General features: G+C 31.8%; 1 protein-coding gene across 2 annotated transcripts; it reads left to right on the top strand.

Moving 5' to 3' along the window:
* The first annotated feature begins 1,052 nt into the window (after nt 1-1,052).
* On the top strand, nt 1,053-20,865 carry LOC143044991 (NADPH oxidase 5-like). Of its 2 annotated transcripts, none has more exons than XM_076217271.1 (14): nt 1,053-1,218; nt 6,756-6,861; nt 7,237-7,387; nt 8,323-8,533; nt 9,847-10,235; nt 11,615-11,787; nt 12,624-12,815; nt 13,430-13,562; nt 14,455-14,628; nt 15,152-15,213; nt 16,012-16,068; nt 18,744-18,953; nt 19,530-19,799; nt 20,344-20,865. In XM_076217271.1, exons 1-14 carry the CDS (start codon nt 1,127-1,129, stop codon nt 20,473-20,475), a joined length of 2,352 nt encoding a protein of 783 aa, XP_076073386.1. In that variant the 5' UTR covers nt 1,053-1,126; the 3' UTR covers nt 20,476-20,865. The 2 variants fall into 2 exon arrangements, with proteins under 2 accessions (XP_076073386.1, XP_076073385.1); XM_076217270.1 differs by lacking the exon at nt 1,053-1,218 and adding an exon at nt 4,784-4,940.
* The last annotated feature ends 242 nt before the right edge of the window (nt 20,866-21,107 follow it).

Raw genomic sequence — 21,107 nt, 5'->3', positions numbered from 1 at the left:
ATTCAGGACATCTAATTCCTTCAACATTTTTTTTTCACCAATATGCATCCATCGCTGTCAAAAAATCTTTTGAAATTGATTTCCCGCTGTTTCTGAAGCCCGTGCTAGTTTAAAAAAGTAGGCGGAACTTTAACTGTAAGGTCCAAAATGTGTTATTTTACAGATTCTTATTGAAATAATTTTAAGGCATTAAAATAAAATATATGATATACACAATTTTTAACAGCGAAAGATGCAATAGGTCAAAACAGATATTTCATATTTTTGGATAATTTTGCGGGGTTTCGTGAGGTTTTCAACAAAAACTATGGTATCATTTACGAAACATCACAAAACTATCCAAAAGATATGAGCTATCTATAACTTGTATTATTGATTTATCTAAAAACAAAATCATGTACCGGACTTGAAATATATTAAAATGCAATAAATTTGTAATCCCCAATCGTTACATGTAAGTGTTAATTCCGTTTCTTTAGTGCGGAGGTGCAAAGAAAGCAACAAAAATGTGTTTTTCTCAAGCAATAATTATATACTATTTTTCTTTTTGAGTCGAAATAGAAAATAAAAAAAGGTTTGAGTACATGTATCAGTAATATAATTTAAAAGATTGTATTCGGACTTCTTTTACATTAAAAAGTATAGAATACAAGGAGTGTCGTCATGCTATCCGTTAAATTGTTCCAATGCGGATCCATACCAGTAGAGTGGGTATGAATTTTAAAAGTATACTGTAAATATTGCGAAACAAACGTCAATTTGTCCATTTAAATGGTATAATTTATCACAAAGACCCGGATAATTTGAAAAGATATATGATATGACGGGTTATGGGTATTGGTATATGTGGTCAATTAATCACATTCGGTGTATAAATATGACACTTACGTGTTGTAATGATTTCGTTGTGGAAAAATCAAAATAGATACCGAAATATGCATCAATTACATCAAATATATACGTCAAAATTCCAATGTATATTAATAACAATGAAGTCATTTGCATAAACATTCATATAAAAACGTATGGTCATTTGTTATTAGATTAGTTCCGACCGTGCAAGAGCTGTATAGCCAGTCAGGGTCGTTAAAAACTTCCATTTGTGATTAGATTATCTTGTAAGATTATGATGAACGGGATTACACGTGTTAGGCCGCTTACGATCTCAGAATTAACTGAAAGTACATGCATAGATATTGGCGATACTCATACTTCGAGGTAATGTTTAAATTTGAATATCTACTTTTTGTAATTAATTGTTAATCTGCTATTGTTCGTGAATATGCATTAAATATTTGCTACTGGACATAAGAAATAAATATTTGTATTAAACTGAAAGTGCACTGACACATAGAGATTGGAGATTCTTCGGCCTGCATGTAATGTTTTCCTTTAAATGTCTTAATTCTGTACTTAATTGAAATATGTGTTCGATGCTAAAATTCATGACATATTTGCCACTAGACATTAAGAAAGATATAATTAATTTTGATTTCGCTTAAAGTACACACATAGTGTTTGGAGATACTTATAACTCTAGGTTATTTTTTTTTTTTTTTTATTAATTCTAATTAAGTGTTTATATGTTTATGTTCTTGATCCTAGATAAGTAAAGTATGCAAAATTCGCCATTAGACATTTAGAAAGTAATGATTTTATTCAGTTTGCAGTACACATATAGATGTTGGAGATACTTGTACCTCTATGTAATGTACTTTCAAATATCGTTATTCTGTAATCAATTGAAATTTTATTTTGATGCTACAAAATGAATGTCATATTTGCCACTGGACATTAAGAAAATTATGATTTTATTTCACTTAAAGTATACACATACATATTCCACATATTTACACCTCGACGTAATACTGTTACGATAATTAACTGTTCATATGTTCTAAGACTTGGTCATGAATATGCATGAAATATTTGCCACTAAACATTTAGAAAGCAATTATATTAATGAATGTTTCAATCTAAAAACCTGAATTATGTTATTGGTTGACAATCTGTTCTCGATCCTAAAAATGCATGAAAGATTTGCCACTGTACATTTAGAAAGCAGTAATTTTATTTATCTGAAAGAAAGCGCATAGTTATATTATGCGTGAAATATTTGCCACTATATACATGTAGTTTACTTCTGTTACTTCGATTTTGATTATGCATTTGCCATTGGATATTTACCTTTCTCCTGTTACAAATTCTTAGTCTGTTCTCGGTCCTGAATGTGCATTAGTTATTTGCCACTGGACATTACGAAGACAATAATCAGTCATTTTTTTTTTTTTTTTTTTTTTTTTTTTTTTTTTATTTTAAGCATTTAAAGTATGAGAGTAGACAAAAAATAAAATATAATCATTGCAAAAGCATTGATTATTGCTTTCGTAATGTCCAGTTGCAAATATGAATATAAAGGCAACATGTTTTCTTGATATAGTAGTATAAATTTGTTTGATAAAAATCAAAAATTTCTTGTTTTCATAATGAAGTCTTACGTACAGTGTACCTATTTTATTTCTGGATAAAAAAATAGTTGTTTGAAATGTGAATATACTATAGAATGTTTGATATGAATTGTATCCTCCATTCAAAAAACTATTGTACAAATAATGTCTTATGTTACTCCGCTTCCATATTGACCAAACGGTAATGTGAATGTCTCTTTTTCTGTGAAGGTTAATTGTGAGGTCCTCTTCGTGGTCCGCGTTTAGGTTGTGACGTTTTTAAATCAAGAGACAACTAGTTTAGTTTCATCAACTAAACCTTAAAGTGCCGGGTGTCTCGCTTTTCGTCTTGTTTTTTTATGTACGTAGAAATAGTTGTTTTACATTGTCTTCAATGTATATTCTTTTACAGCATGTAAAAATAAAGGCAACAGTAGTATACCGGTGTTCCAAAGTCACAAATCGATATAATTTTCGAGTTAATGCTAACTTTGAAAACTTCGACTTTTGAACAGTGACGAGGTCAAAATATATCATCAACTTTTAATTTTAATATATATACTTGTAACTATGTAACTATGATTTGTAAAGTAAATGATAAACTTATATTAAAAATGTTTAGGGTAACCGTGGAATGTCAAATATTTAAGGAATCATTTTTTTGACAAGTAGGAGGCAAAATGAACTGTATGAGACAAACAACTACAACTAGTATAGAAGAATTGGTTTTATTCATTGTTAAAGGCCATACGGTGAACTATTATAGTTGTTGAATTTTGTCGTTTGTTCTCTTGTGGAGAGTTGTCTAATTAAAAAAAATCAAACCACATCTTCTTATTTTTATATGTCTGTCTGATATTGACATTTTATCTAAAAAAAAAATTAAAACAACACTTTATAACGCATCTGAAACGCATTTTTGGAATGACTAACATCAAGAACACCAGAAGCCGAATATTGGAAAGTCGGGGACAAAATGCTTGATAAGAATTTCACAAATACAACTTTTTAAAAAAAAATATCAATTTAAAGTACACATTTTCATAACGATAACATAAGTTTGACCAACTCGCTTATCCCGGTTTGTCTGCTCTGTGGATTTGTTCTCGTCATGAATGCGCATGAAGTATTTGCAACTGGACATTAATCAAGTAGCAATCAACCAAATACACAAAAATGCATGCATTCATAACTCTGTTTGACAAGCATAAGTTTTTACAGCAACAATTTGAACATTACAAATCTTCGATTCATTAGTCTAATAAAGGGCAATTTATCCAGATGTGTTCACCTTTTCACCAATCAGCGTACAAATAACCAATTACAAACATATTTCACTAGCCAAAAGGGTTTAATTAATGTAAATTGTAATCCGCTATAATAGATAGATTATTGTAAATTGTAATTAGCTGTAACGGGGATCCTTTTAAAGAAAATACGTTTATTACAGAATATTTTTGATTTACCGTGTTTTGACTACGGTGTACATGTATACAATTTTTCATCACGTTACCTTCTGTGTGGACGGACATTCTAGAAATCGGTCAAGTAAAATTAATCATTGTGTAAAATCAAACTTACATGTACGATCGGTGCATTTTCTTGGGGGGAAATAGTAGTATGATATTCGGAAAACAGTTTATATTGTCCCTTCATTTCACTGTTTGAAAGCTCGGTTTAATTATTTTCTCAATTCCGCAGTTTTGGTGTATAATTATTCTCTACTCTGTAAAACTGTAAAACTCCATCCAGACTCTCTTGTTTAATTTAAATGAGGAACCATGTTTAGATTTGATTGGCTCTCGTATTACAGAAAAACGTCTCAAATAAAATATGACTTTTGTACTTGTACATTATATGAGGGTCTGTATATATATGGGCTTTACAGAATAGGTTAAAAGGAGAGAGAAAAGACAACTTAACATGCCTAAGAATATGAAGAAGTAGTCTAAGAGACCTTCTGTAGTTTGTATTTATTTTTATTGTGTCGTCATAAAACCTGTTCTGGTCGGTGTCTTCCTGACACTGTATAGTGTGAGGTATCTTTTTAAGTCGTTATAAATTCTGCTCTCTTCAATGTCTCTCTGACCATGTAATACTCTCGGTCCGATAAAAAAAAAATCAACGGTAGTATTAATGATAATTATGTTTATTTTCAATTACAAATAAAAGACTGAAAGCTGTAAAACGATTTAAACTTTAAATCAAACGGGTGTTAAAGTTAATTAACAAAATTCGTTTATATATATATTTTTTTTAATTTAAAATAATGAAAACATTGATAGAAAATAAATCCGATATAAACATAAATTAAAGGTACAATGTATATACAGTACTGTACATGTATGAAAAGACTTGAGACACGTTTAGTCGATCTACATAAAGAAAAATGAAAGAAGTTCCGAAATTATGTGTCCAATATTTCATATCTAAAATGAAAAGCGTTAATTATAAACCCATAGATGAGGATAACGATGATTCTTCTGATGAAAGGTAGGCAAATTAAATTTCAGTTATTCAAAGTTCGAACTGAAACCAGTATTAGATTTTTAGGAAAACCAACCTTAAATTTATAATCGTTAATTGCCTTAAAGTACCGTTTAAATATGCTCAAAACCTCATGCGAAAAATCGAAGATGTAAATGCAAGTCTTTCATGGACATTTCAAAAAATATTTATTGATTGATATGTGCTTAACTTCCATTGGCAAATAGTTCATGCATATTCAGTAGTAAAAGTAGATTATAAAGTAGGTCTATATTGAAGGCAGTCATCTTACAATAGTTTTTGGATTTAACATCCCAGTTCTGACCGGACGAGGCTGCGTACTTTCACATCACGAACAGCAAAACAGACGCTATATTTGGCAAAGGGTTTTTACAATCGACCGGAGGACTGAGGACCTATTAGAATGAAATTCAAAACAGTGTGGCTGTGGCCATTGATTGACACATTAAATTCATCCATTGACTGGGACAATTTAGGTGAACGTTTGTATGTAACGATCACTGCTCACTATGTACTTTTAAAAGACACATAAACTATGGGGTCACCAAAGGTTCTCAACACCTTAATAAAGTAATTCGAAAAATTAATCAGAAATAACACGATGTTTTGATCTATATCAATTATATAAATCAAAACATAAAGGTTATTCCTGATTAATTTTTCGAATTATTTTATAATTAAAGGCGTTAAGAAACCTTTGGTGACCCCACAGTTTAAATGTCTATCGTAGGTACGTCGTTAACAGTGGTCGTTACAGACAAACGTTCACGTAAATTGTCCCAGTCAATGGATGAATTTAATGAGTCAATCAATGGCCACAGTCACACTGTTTTGAATTTCATTCTATTTGATCATATTTATTTTCTCATGTTTTGGAGAAGGACAATAAATGAAACAGTAAAAAGGGAAAGAGTTAACGAAAGAGCAAATTTGTTTTTAAATAACAATACATTACACACTCAATATTGGTGGACAATAAATTTTTATCTGAAGGCTTAAATTCAACTTAATTAAATGGGCATTTACAAATAAGGACTATATTGAGCATTCATACAAAAAACGTTTAGGCTTCATATTGACACGTTCAGGGGAATGGAAATATTTGGGCTTTCTTTAAAAGTACACGATTTAGCGCCCTTTAGCAACTAGACAAGTCATGGTTATGTATTGTAGTTCAGTGACCATGTATGGGCGCGTTATTTATTGAGACATCAGACACGTTTGAGGTGATGGACAGGTTTCTGGGTGTTTTTTATATATATTCTGACAAACTATTGTACTATTCCAGTACCATTATTTTACAGAACTTGAAAGAACATGTACCTCCGAAGTATGCTAGTAATATGAATTAAGGAACACTACATTATGTAGCACTTTTGTGTTTTACTATAATAATTTCATCGTAAATATACTGGACAGGTACACAGAAGTTTGTACCACACAATACAAGTTTGTATAAATGTACATGTACCCCACAATACATGTAGAAGTACAAATCCAATACAGATCATTACAAGAAAATTACAGTACTCTAATAGCGGTTAAGTGTGAGCATATTTTGATTAAATTGAGTATCTCAATAGGGTCCCATATGATTATATATGCTTCATGATACATGTATGATATATGATCTATATATTATTTTTGACTGAATAAATGTACTTTAAAAAATAAAATTAACAGACTAAAAATGAAAAAAAAAAATCAATCAAAACAAAATTTCAGCGAAGACGGCTGTTCTATCAAATTGGTAAATGAGGAGATATTTTGTTTACATTAACCAAAAAATTTATTTTTCAGCGAAGATGAACGGTGGGTCAAATTGGTCAACAAGGAATTTCAAAAGTTTGCAGAGAATGGAAGACTCTGTACTGAAAATTTTAAGAAAGCATTACGACTTAAAAAGGTAAACGCACGAACCAATTTGTTTTATATCGTATTTGATTGAAGGTGTTGAAAAACTAAAAAAAACCAAACATTTATGTTAACGCTGTGCGCGAAACAAAATAGAATCAGACAAGAATCCATAACCCCCTCCCCCTTGGAGTTAAATTGTTGCTCCATAAAGAGTATAAAGAAAAAAGACCAAAGCATCTAGACCCTTATATATAACTCGCATGACAGCACGTCTATATAATATACAGTGTAAAGTATGTATAGCAAAATGTGTCTTGTGTCTCTTTTTGTTGCCATCATAGTTTCGTTTGAATTGTTTTAGTTTTTATATTTGTTTGTGTTTGTTTAATTACTTGTGTTTATGTTTTTGTATTTTTTGCTGTAGTCATTTTTTGGTGAGAGGTTCTTTGCACTGTTTGACACTGATGGCAGCGGGGATATTGAGTGTGAAGAGTTAATTAACGGACTACGCATGCTCAAGAATGGAACACCCACGCAAAAATTAAAATTTCTCTTTGATGTTTTCGACGCTGACGGTAAATATTTGTTGAATAAGCAAAATTAAAATATATTTAAAGAAAATATTTTAGGGAAGAAAAAAAATCAACATAAAACCATTTTATTGATGATTCCAAACTTCTTTTTATTTCATTTTGTCACATGTGCAAATAACCCCGAGGACGAAGGTTGAATCTAAGTCATTTCGTACCTGTAAATGCAAACTCGCGCTTTAACCTACTCGTACCTTTACCAAGTCGTTCATTACTAACTCATATTCAATTTTAAATCACAAAGTATATACACATTTTTTTTATTGTAATGAAATAGACGGTAACTGTGCAGATTTACTGCAGACTTGATCGCACCTGCCACCTGTTAAAGTAGCATATAGCATGTCTGTCATATTCACTGTGGCTTTGTCTTTCCCTTCCATCAGATTCTTCTTCTTTTCTTTTTAGAATTTTGACATAATAAATCAAATTAATTTTTTTACACTTTAAGATATGGGGAAAATCTGGATTCATATAAATGTTTTATTTGGTAATATTTCATAGCGGGTTGCTATCTTCTCATCGATAAAATACGCTTCTGGTTGAAGTTGATGTACTAGTACATTGTATTTGAACGATGTAACGTGCATGTGTGTGGCTGAATGGACGCGAGAAGATGATCTGTCTTTTAAGGGGCGGATCCAGTCATTTTTGTCAAGCATGCGACTTCTGTCGCAGAAAGCCTGACACAAGTTTAGCAATCCGGTTTACTTCTTAAACGCTTAATATTTCAGAGGATATAGAAGACTAATCCTTCATTCTTTGTATATGATGATTTAGGGATCAGAATAGTTTAGGAATTAACCATAACCTCCGCTTTGAAGTAAAATTGTCGTTCCTTTATCCGAAATGCATGTTATAAATTGCGTTGTGTTTGTTGTTGTTTTTTTCGATAGTCACCAATTATTTTAAACATTTAGGAAGTGGTACAGTGGACAAGTACGAAATGCGGATGGTTTTGAAATCATGTACGGAAGAAAGCTCTTTGACTTTGTGCAACGAAGATATAGATGAGTTGACCTCGGTCTTGTTTGAAGACGCGGATGTTGATAACAGCGGTGAAATAACTTTTGATGAATTTCAATCGTCCCTTGAAAAACATCCGGGTTTGATTGATGATATGACGTTGAGGTAAATGATTAATTGAGGTCGAAAATAGATTGGACTTGCGATATGCATTCTTACAATTCGCCTTTTCAGAATCTAAAGGATTATTGGTACTAATCTCATTGTTCTTACACCAAAATGAAAATAAAATTACAAATGCTCGTCATTGGTTGAATTTCTATTGTGTATTACGTTTTAAACCAATCACAACGTTTTTGGTGTACGCTTTAGGGAATATTACCCAGAATGCTTTAAATTCTTCAACGGCGAATTAACAAGACACTGTATTATAGCAAACATGGTGTCTTTTGCTGAGCAAAACAATATTTTTTTCAAAATAAGTAACATTCTCAACTTCATTTATACAACAAAACATAAATAAATATTACAGTTATATGTAGCCACAATTAATAAAATACAGACATATTAAGGTCTAGATTTTAAATCAACTTAGCACAAATTGATGAGGAATGCAGATAACTTATGTGAATTTTCATTTAAAAGAACACATTTGTAAGATTTTAACTGATAAATATTAATATTTCTACAAGCTGAGATCATCTTTGTTTGCTTTCTAATGTTTTAAATTGGCATTTTAAGGGGAGGTTACTCTGAAATAGTGCATTTTCGATGAAAAAACGCTCGGTGACCCTCTTTTTTCTTTTGATATTTTCATAGCAAAATTCTAAAAGCTAACTCACCGCGTTCTTTTTTTTTTTTTTTTTACAATTCTATCATTTAGCTCAGCTTTTAATCACATAGTGATGTTTTTTCCTGGATAATCCATACATTGAACATGTGTCATTTTGTCAAAACCTGTAGCTTGAAAAAATTATTATATTTTTGACATATCACAATAAATAACACGTTTTGGTAAAGTATGAAAAAACTGTATTATTTTAATTTATACGCCCATACCACCTTAAATAATCTTATATTCCTTTTTATGCATTATTCAACTATACAAAGTCATGTTCGCAATGAAAATATACACTGAAACAAACATTTCAAATTTCATGTTAGACATAAGTTAGATATGAAAGGAAACAGACAAAAAAACAACAATAGGGTAACGTATCACCGTCAATAATGAGAAAACCCTTTAGCCATTGCATAACAAGATATGAAACAATTTAAAAGATAAAACCACCGGCCTTATTTTTGCTTAGACATTAAACGAAAAATGAAAAAAATGGCGGACAATAATTTAAAACAAGTCTTCTTTAATTTAATGAATCGAGTTTGATTAAATTAATATCATTTTCATAATAAAGATAATTGTTTGTTAAAGTTTAACGATGTTATAACATTCACTTTGATTTTTTCTTTTAATATAGTGCTACACATTGGTTCGACATTCGAAAGAGTAACACATGTTCCCAAGGTGCTCGGTATTGTTCTAAAGTTTATTGGGAACACAATACTTCGAAAATAGTGTTCATTATACTCTACGTAATTGCAAATTTAGGACTTGGTGCTTTTGCTGGCTGGAATCACAATAAATCAAACGGGTTTTTAATTACAGCGAGAGTCTGTGGAATGAATTTAAATTTTAACTGTACTCTTGTTCTCGTTCTAATGTTGAGACAGACAATAAATCTCGTGAGATCAACGAGAATTGGACGTTATCTTCCATTAGATGAACATTCAGTATTTCACCAGTTCGTGGGAGCTATGATTGGTGTGTATGCAGTTTTTCATACAATAGGACATATTGGGAATGCAAGTGAGTAAAGTGTAACACTCTATCCCTCCAAACCACTAAAAAAACAAACAAACAAACAAACAAATAACATTAAGTTACAATGAAACTATCTGAAAAGTAATACAAAATAAAACTTAGACACTTCACGAGAAAAACTTTAACCAGAATAGTCGACGGTCCTGTATGTAGGATTACTGATCGAGTTAAATTCTCGGAACATTACTAAATCTCGCAAATTGAAACACAAGTATTTGAGTGATACCCGAAGAGGTACATGTAAAACAACTACAAAAAATACCGAACTCTACAGAAAATTCAATTAAAAAAGATTGTTCAAATCGGAAAGTACCTTATCAAATGTCAACATCAAAAGCTCAAACACGTCAAACGACTAGTAAACAACTGTCATAATTCAAACCATTTACCATTTTTTAAGTCACCGAATGCTTAAAAACGAGAAGTTTTATTTATACGAAATTGGAAAACAAGATAGATAAAATTTAAAACTTTTCCCATTAATGGAATAAAACTACCCTAAGCTATATGTATATATAAAAAGTAAAACTACAAAAATACTGAACTCGGAGGAAAATTCAATTGGGAAGTCCATAATCTCATGGTAATTTAAAAATCCAATGACAAAACACATCAAAAACGAATGGACAAGAACTGTCATATTCCTGACTTGGTACAGGCATTTTCAAATGTAGAAAATGATGGATTAAACCTGGTTTTATAGCGCTAAACCTCTAACTTTGTTGACAGTTTCATCAAATTCCGTTATCTTTACAATGATGTGTGAACTAAACAGACATAATAAATAATAAAGTCAAAATATGGGTACATCAGTCATCATCGTTTAACAATTTTAAAAGGAACAATTTAACAGAACACAAAATTTATCTACAAACACATTCATTGAATCGCGTGTCTGACGTCAGAAAATAATATACGTTCCATATTTTTGTCATTCGATGTTTAAGTACGTCTGATCCAGTGACAACTCTACGACAGATGTTATCCATCCGATCACCAGTGATGGTGATACAAGTCTGAAAACACATTCTGTATATATAATTCGTCTATATAATATCAGTCCAACAATGTTAGATATGTCAATTTGAGGAAGTTATGTTTTTGTTCTTCCATGGTCGGGATTCAAACTCATGCTACTGAGATATCGTGGCCTCGAATCGCCTTGCACTATGTCCGAAGCTCTAGACCACTCGACCACCTATAACCTCTAAAATAATAAAGTTTTCAATAGATGGTGCTCTGTAGATAGTTGTATAATTGTTATTTACGGTCACAATGACTTGTCTTCTTATTTATTATAAATAATATAAATGACGAAAGTACCCTGTAATCGAAAAATGTCAATGATGTTGTCCCTTTTGTAGTCTTATTATCAAACGATGGTGTTGCCTTGTTAGCATGGAGGATACTTTTGACAGATATCACAACGTTTGGGTTGATAAATGGAACAGCCTTCATTACTGGGTGGATATTATTGGTTATCCTCCTTATCATGTGTGTTTTGTCGTACCCATCTGTCAGGTCTAGGATTTATCAAGTGAGTCGCCATTATATACATGTATCTATCTGTATTAGGAAATCACTCCTTCAAAGGTGCACTTTGTTGCGAATATATACATTCTTAAAAAAATATAATAAAACTGTATTGCAGATTTTGTCGTTATAATATAAAAGACATTACACATACTCGTGCGACATTTCGATATACATTGTATTCGTTAAAATCAGAATGACTCTATCCATTGTACTGCATAAGACGTTTAACTGCTAAAGATATAATGTATACGTTAGGAAATATGAGTTGTCTTTCTTCTTTTGAACAACCTGTAATATATAACACTCAATTTAAAATCCAATTATCTAGCTGATTGTGCAAAGAATGAACAACTTTGAATAAACGTTGAAAAAATTATGATGATTAATATCTGCGTAAATAAAAGTAAAACTTTGCAACTCAATTGAGTACTACATTAAATTATATAGCTGACAGATTATTTTACTTAAAAAAGTTGAATTCGAGGGCAAATTATGTTCCACATCAATTTAAAAAAAAAAGTGAATTTTTCGGTATTTTTTAAAAGGAGGACGAGTTTAGGAGTGTCACATGACGAGGCGAACACAAGTCGGTGGAGAGATCTAGAGCACGTTAATGAACAACATACATACGCGCATTGTAGCATTAATGTTCAAGTACAGATGTATGTTAATCGTAGTTTTTGTAATACATATCAGAACTAATTCAAACTGACATATTCCGAACTATACATTCTTACGTAAAATATTGCCGATGGAAAGACGCTTGTTTACGGTTGCTGAAGGTCATATAATTAAACTTCTTTTCCTAGAATACAGACTGTATATATCATATTTCAGGTATTTTTCTACCTCCATTTTCTGTGTATACCATTTTGGATTCTGTTGATAATCCACTGTAAGCATTTTTGGATGTGGATATTGGTACCAGGTACTATATTCCTAATAGAACAGATCTATAGAGTCAAGTGGATAAAACAGCTTCGTTACGGTGTAACATATATAGAGAAAGTTACGTTACTGCCTTGTGGGGTAAGTGTATAAAATGTCTTGTAAGTGTAGTTAAGACACACAGTTATTGCCTTGTGTTGATTATAATGTTTACAAAGTAACCTTGGTAACGTAACCTGGTAACTGCCTTTTATTGTAAGATCACAAAGTAATGCAAAGTGCTTCGTGGTGGAAATTTCAAAAACTTGGGTTACTACCTAGGTAGGAAAGTTAAAGTAAATGCGTGTTTGTCTGGAGATGTAGATGCGAACAAATAATTTATTGCTGATTGATGGAGCTAACAATGGCTACAGCAATTTAAAGTGTAGATGTAACCTCATCTTAAACGGATGTCGTGGAAATGGTTTAAAGTTACATTTAACACTGCTCTGATAACTATGGTAGTTTTCAAGAGGTATATTAACAACAAACCGGGAAACGAAAATATTTATCGTGTGGGATGTATAAATTCTCTGCTACGTCCGGTATGTTTTTGTTAGATACTTTGATGCTTTTATCGCTTAATAAGTAGATTCTTACATATGTATCTAAAATCACTTTTTAATATGACAAAAAATGCAGATTTTATTTTTTTTATATATGTATCTTACTCTGAACGTATTTTAAACCATTACCGTATTGCAAATATTTTATAGGTAACACATCTTGAGATATCGAGACCTAAGACATTCGACTTCCAGCCTGGTGACTACATGTATTTACAGATCCCTGACATTTCACCGTATGAGTTCCACCCCTTCACCATCAGCAGTGCGCCAGAAATGAAAGGTATTTCCTTAATTCAATTTGAATCAATAATAGTCCAAATATCTGTCAAAAACAAGGACGAGCGACCATCCTTAGTGAGGTATTCAACACTTTGGCTACACTAGATTTGTCTCATTGAATTTAAAAAAAATCTTAACAAAAAATTTGTATTTGAAAGTTTTGAGTGTTGACTGAGAATTGAAATATATTTTTTTTCTAATGGTTATAATTGATAATTTTGAACATTGTTATTCTTGAAAGATGGAAACACGAACACTATTAAAAAAATGCATTGCCTTTTTCTGGTTGTCACGTATCTTATTAACATTTACGACAAACGCATGACTTAATATGAAATATTACTTAATAGTTGAAACTCTGCAGTTTCAATTATTATAAAATACTCTCTACACGCTGTAAGATAAAGTACTCTCTAAATTGCAATTTTGTATAATTTAACAATTTGAAAAATTCACTGCAACCAATTCCTCAAGTAAGAAAAGACATTTAAGAAATGACTGTGTATATGAAGAAATAACAGAAATATGCGGTGCATACTGAATAACCCTCGTAGCGTGTTATCCAAAAGCGTGAACCACATTATTGCGGTTATTTAAAATAGAGAGAACAAATATTAAAGTCAAACCTTATAATTTAATTCTGAACTAATGGCAACAGAAGAAAAAAATCATAAAACGTTAACGAAGTCACACGGTCACATGACACAATTTTATCTATGGGCTGATAGACAAAAAAAACTTTCAGGCAACCAAAAGACGCGTCACATTCAACATTAAATTATTTAGAATATGACACACATCTACACTGAGGCAGTATTTGACTTTAGAAACAATAAACCAGAAAATAACAATATTCTAACATGCTTATTAATGAGTCTTTCTTAAATTTCCAGACAGACTATGGTTACACGTGCGTACAACAGGAAATTGGACGAAAGATCTGTACCAATACCTATCTAGGTACGATCCAGGAGAGGAATGTGAGGTTGAGGCTGAGACGCCTATGATGACGACATTGCAAATGAAACGAAAAGAACAGCAGCCTAATAGACGAAAGTCGATTATAGGTCTGCATTAAACATGTGTCTATATTAAAATTTGAAAAAAGAGATTTCTTAAATATATCGTTTTTGATGAGATACTGGGATTTATTATAAATGTGTGCTGTTACAAAGGACTGTTTTGTTGTATCGTTTTTTTACAAGAATTTGGCAGCTTCGTCACAAAATAATGTACATAAATGTACAAAATGTATTGTTCACGTGGGCTGAAAAAATATATTCGTATAGGCAATTTGATGAATTTATAGCTGACTATGCGGTGTGGGCTATGCTCATTGTTGAAGGCCGCACGGTAACCTATAGTTGTTAATATCTGTGTCATTTTGGTCTCTTGTGGAGAGTTATCGCATTTGCAATCATACCACGTCTTCTTTTCTTATAAATAAATAAGTTCTGACGAAGGAAAAAAAAACATACATCACCCCATTTGAAGTTAAATGGTTGCTCCATATCATATCTTATATTTTGTTCTTACCCATGAATTATATTTAATAACGTCATTTGACCTTCAAACCTTTATCTGTTTCAGATAGATTAAATGGTCTAATGACAAACATACGAAGAAGAGGAACAATCGGGAGTTTAGACGGGGTACGTATATAAACTCAGTGTAGGTATATGTCCTAGGATTAAAATTGTGTACTATAGACTAGCACTTCGTCTAGATAGCGGTCGACTGAAGTGTTTCGTTAAAGATATTTTTTTTTTTTTTTTTTGATTTAGCGTTGACTTTTACTACATAGAAGATAGATTTCACGGAAAGACAACGTTAAAAATCGAACATTTGGATATGCATGTAAACATATTGCTCTATATATGCGTTTATAAATACCGATTAAAACAATATTAACATGGTAATCTCCGCCAATGGAACATATGGATTTGAAGAGATTTTTTTAAAGTTATTTTATTTATTATTTACAAGCTTAGATGGATGCTTTCAGTTACCCTACCTACAAGGTTTGAAATAAATCATGCAAAATGAATTATATGTGTCTAACAGCATACAATCTATGAGGTGTGTACTTAGCTACCAGGTGAGCGATACAATTATTGTCGGGGAGACAACCATACATTCACTAGCGACAAAACGCAAAGGTATTAGTTACTATAGGTCATCGTACGATCTTCAACTTCGAAAGCCCATACTGTATAGCAAGCTGTAAAAGAAATCGACAAGACAAAATGTAAAACAATTCGACGTGAAAATAAGAAGATGTGGTATGATTGCCAATGAGACAACTCTCTACAGAGACCATATGACAAAGACATTATCAACTATTATAGGTCACCGTAAGGCCTTTAACAATGAGTAAACCCATACCCGCAGCAATTCTCTGTCATATTTACATTTTTGAAGCATTTATTCAATCTGGAAGTATTTTGTAGGAAGAAATAGCAAGGCTAAAGAGAATTAAAATGAAAATAAAATCCGTCAAAATAAGAGTAAGTATATAACGTATGACTATCAATGGATATCATTGTTTTAAATAGGTTCGCTTGACTATAAAGGACATTATTCTTTCTTTCTGCTGAAGTTTTAGATAAACTGATTAAATATGCATATGGATATTGTACTACTGTTCATCTATTACATTGTAATATAAATACAATTGAACGGCTTTTAATTCCCATTATTTGACAGTCACATATTTATCATTGCTTTCTCACATTGATAACCCCCTTCCATATTGTATGTTAGATGCATAAACCACATTGAATTTACTTCAAACAAAACACTTTTACATAATGCTTTTTTCAGTACAATATCTTTTTTAAAACCAGAATTAAAGGATTTCATTCGTAATTACTGGACTTGTACATTTGTACCATGTTAACTGGAATCCTATTGCAATAATTTAACACAATAAGATATCGATGCAACCATGTTATCCTTTACGAATGTAGTTTGTCTTTGTCTGAAATCCAATTGGTTTGAATTATAGGACTCTTTTAATCCACTCTTTATAACACCATTAGTGTGTTTTTAGAACCACACACTTTATTAATTTCATGAACAATGAATATATATATATGAATCATTTGTAAAAATGAATGCAAACAAAATTAAAAACCAATTGTTCAGAGAACAATTGAAGGTCTTTCCACCAATAAGGATCTATTTTGATATGAAAATATTAAAATTCAGTTGAAAATGTCAGTTCCTATGGCTTAATGATGTATAAATATGAATTTTGAGCAAAGGTCAAAATCTAGAACGTCAAATTTACTGATGACCTTGACCTATATTTCAAGGTCATAAACCAGGGACCCCAAATAAAAAGACCCTAGGTCTGTAATATGTATAGTTAATGAGTTATATCACTTTACGTATAATTCTTAATATAGGAGGGGCAAAAACTCCCATTTTATGTCTACACACCCTTTTAACCAAAATATATAAGTTACGACATGTCGCAACTAACAATTTAGTAAAAATAATTTGTCGGTATCTTATAAGGTTAATGAAAGTTAGTGAAAATAGGCCAAAATCAAAATTTAGAATATGAACTTGACCTTTGACCTTTACCTAATTTTCATTTTTTTGGACCAATGATCTCAAAACAAAAGACCCTAGGTCTCTATCACTTATAGTTTTCCAGTTTAAAATACATTTCAAAATTTCAAATACAAAAGGGGAACTAAATCTCATATGGAGTCTCTATACGGCTTCGGTCAAAATAAAACAGAACATCCTGAGGATGTAACGAGCAATTTGGTAAAATAAATTTGTCGTAATCTTTTATGGTTGCGAAGGAGTAGTGGCCACAAGAAAAACAGTGTTTGGGGAGATAACTCTTACAACGTAAAGTATTTGGTTACGCAGTGGTTAGTTTTAAAAGTGCATACGCTTTACGATATCATATTCCAAATATCTAAGCGACATCTTTTGAAACATCAATACTACGCAAGAAAAGAATTAGGCGGAAGAATAAAAAAAAAATAATAATAATAATCAGAAGAAGAAATCCAATAGGTCTTTCCACGGAAAGGTGGAAAGACCTAATTAAAAAAAAATTGTATCGGAAAATACTTTCACCAAAAACTTTGCACACCATATGCTATAGAAAATAAATATGTGATCCTTCAACACCAATAATACTCTTTTTTAAATAAAAAAACAATTATTATCTGAATTTGTGAGTTATTGGAATCCGTGGCTTAAAAAGCACAACTCTCAAAAACAATCGAAAAAATTTCACCAATCAAAACTCATCTTTTTATTCTTCTTAAATGTTCTTATTAAGTCTCCCAAACAAAGTTTGGAGACTTATTGTTTTTGGTCAGTTCTTATTATGGCACCCTCAACGGAGTTGGGGTGACATATTGTTATTCTACGTTTCTTTTTTTTCTTATTATGGCACCCTCAACGGAGTTGGGGTGACATATTGTTATTGTTCGTTTCTTTTTTTCATATTATTATAATAATATTTATTCTTCCACACTTTTTTGTCCATTCTATCATTTGAAGTTGTGCACCTTGCTATGGAATGGTAAAAGATGGCCGCCGTTTTCATGGAAACAGCACAAATGCGAAAAAAATCAAAGTGGTCCAAACTGGAACAAACTCCACAGGAATGTTAACCGGCATGTGTTGATTTCCAGTTTGACTTTGGAATTTTCAAAATGGCTGCCGTTACCATGGAAACAGCTAAAATAGCCCCCACCCCGTTCAATTTGAGAATGTGCTATTATCTTGTAAATGGTCCAGATCCCCACCCCTAAACCATATTTATTCTTGTAAGGGACAATAAAACAAATGAAATGAAATAAAAGGGAAGTCCCGAGGGGGTCACCCCACCCCCTCTTGTTTGAAAACTTGTAAACGGTCAACATCCCCACCCCTAAACCACATATATTCTTGTATGGGACAATAAAACAAATCAAATGAAATGTAGGTAAAGTCTCTGGGGGTTACCACCACCCCCTCCTGTTTGAATACTTGTAAATGGTGGAGATCCCCACCCGTAAGCCATATATATTCTTGTATTGGACAAAAAATCAAATCAAATGAACATGGGACCATATAAATGGCGAGTTATGGGAGCTTTGTTTGGGAGACTTCGTAACAGCATCCTGTTACAATTACTTCTTGTTATCAATACAATTTATATTACTAGTGTTTCCTAGATGGACCATTCGGAACAGCATCACGTGAAGCCTTGACTACAGAACACGCCATTTTGATTGGTGCAGGAATTGGCGTCACACCAATGGCTTCCATTTTACAAAGCATTATTCATCAGATTAAACGAAACAAACGGAAGTGTCCCAAATGTACACATTGTTGGTATGACGATAATCAAGAAAATATGTTAAAGATGAAAAAGGTAAACTTCAGATTGCGCATGTATGATATATGTTTCATAAAATCCTACTCCTCCTTCAAAGGAGCACAAACACAATTTCATGTTGAGCGGGGATATTCAGCCCACTGAAGTGTCCAAATGATATGATAGTTAAGAGAATATGATAGAGGGGAACACTTGCCTACAAATTTCTTTAATATCTAGATATTCATTGGATATAGTTTTTTTAAGTTCGATAAGGTTTATAAAATGTTTGAAATGGCGTTTAACATTGTTTAATAAAACTGCAAGATAACATTTCAAGTCTTTCAAGCTTTTCAAGCTATTCCAAAAGTAAAGTCTGATGGATGTTATTTTTTCCTTATAGGTTCCTTTGTTATTCTGTGGTTAACATGTTGTTATGTACTATCATATTTGTTATATGTATGGTATGTATATTGGCGTTTGTTTCCAGCTCAGTGTTTATGTTGTTGCATTGTTTTCCTCTTGTATATGGCGTTTCCCTCGGTTTTGGTTTGTGACCCGGATTTGTGTTCGCGTAATCTATGTATGGCTATTGAACAGCGGTAAACTTATAATTGTTGCCTTTATTTATAGGTAGATTTTATTTGGATAAATAGAGATCAACGTTGTTTTGAATGGTTTGTACGTGTTTTAAACAACTTAGAAGTGGAACAGTCTTTAGCAGGCTGGGAAGAAGACAAATTTGTTGACCTACATCTTTATATGACATCTGCAGTAAAAAAGACGCATATGGAAGGCGTTGGTTTACAACTGGCGTTGGATTTGGTACATAAAAAGGAGCGAAAAGATTTTTTCACGGGATTAAAAACAAAAACTCAGGCAGGGCGACCTGACTGGGACAAGGCAAGTACTTGAAGTATATTATGAGACAGATCAAGATTATTCAGACCCCCTTACGGCTGAATAAAAATATTTTTGTTTGTTTGACTGATTTATACTGCCGATAGTCCTAACTGTTTTACGGACTATCCTCTGCCAAACGATCCTGGATCCTCACAGATAGTATAGCTAAATGATTTAGGAAATGTTTAATTATAATAATAAATTGTTTAAAAATATATTCTGTGTATGTAGAGATAGATGTTTTTGATTGAAGTTAAACATACTTTTTATTTGAAGAAAAAAAACGACCCTATGCAGGCCTCTACCCCAATACAAATTGGTTAAGTTATAAATCTGTACCAGAAGTCAAAATATAAATGAAACACTGAAAGCAAAAGGCACACACAGTTAACTTTAAACGAAATTGTTGTAAATCATTGAAACTATGAATGTACATTAATCTTATTATCACGACAAAAATGATAAAAAACATAACATACAAGACAAATTCATGTATTCTTTCAAGTTATAAATGAGTTTAACTGAACTGTTCATTCTATTGCAGCTTTTTGGAAAGTTTTCTGGACAAAATAAAGGAAAGAAAAAGGTTTTCTTCTGTGGACCAAAATTAATGTCAGATACTCTTAAGAAAGTTTGTGAAAAATATTCATTTGCTTTTGCAAAAGAAAATTTCTGATGAAATACATGTATAACGATAACTCACAGCGGTGTTCCTACGAAAGGGAAATATGTAGAGCAAACAGACATTATAATTTCTAAGTAGTTGAACAAAAAGTTGGATTATATCTAAGAATGGAATACTGTAAATTGTAATTTTATTTACAATGTAGGTGTAAAAGGCTATTGTGTAAAACAACTTACAATGATTAACCAATCGGTTTGGTACTCGTGTATAGCTTTGCATACTGTTTACGGGAGTCCCACTGGGTGAAAGCATGGACAACAAGATTTAGGGAGATAACTGACATTAGTCGTTATGTATATGTTTTGTGACTGTATTGCATTGTTTTACATGCATGTTAATTGTATGCATGTACTGTATTATGATAAAATATTTTCTTATTTATTTATCTTATATATCTATGGACTCCTTTTGCACATTAAAAGAGGGACGAAAGATACCAAAGGGACAGTCAAACTCATAAATCTAAAATAAACTGACAACGCCAAGGCTAAAAATGAAAAAGAAAAACAGAAAAACAATAGTACACATGACACAACATAGAAAACTAAAGAATACACAAAACGAACCCCACCAAAAACTAGAAGTGATCTCAGGTGCTCCGGAAGGGTAAGCAGATCCTGCTC

The sequence above is a fragment of the Mytilus galloprovincialis genome, chromosome 9 (assembly GCF_965363235.1).
Source record: "Mytilus galloprovincialis chromosome 9, xbMytGall1.hap1.1, whole genome shotgun sequence".
Taxonomy (NCBI): Eukaryota; Metazoa; Mollusca; class Bivalvia; order Mytilida; family Mytilidae; genus Mytilus; species Mytilus galloprovincialis.
This window is presented reverse-complemented; position numbering and strand designations above follow the sequence as displayed.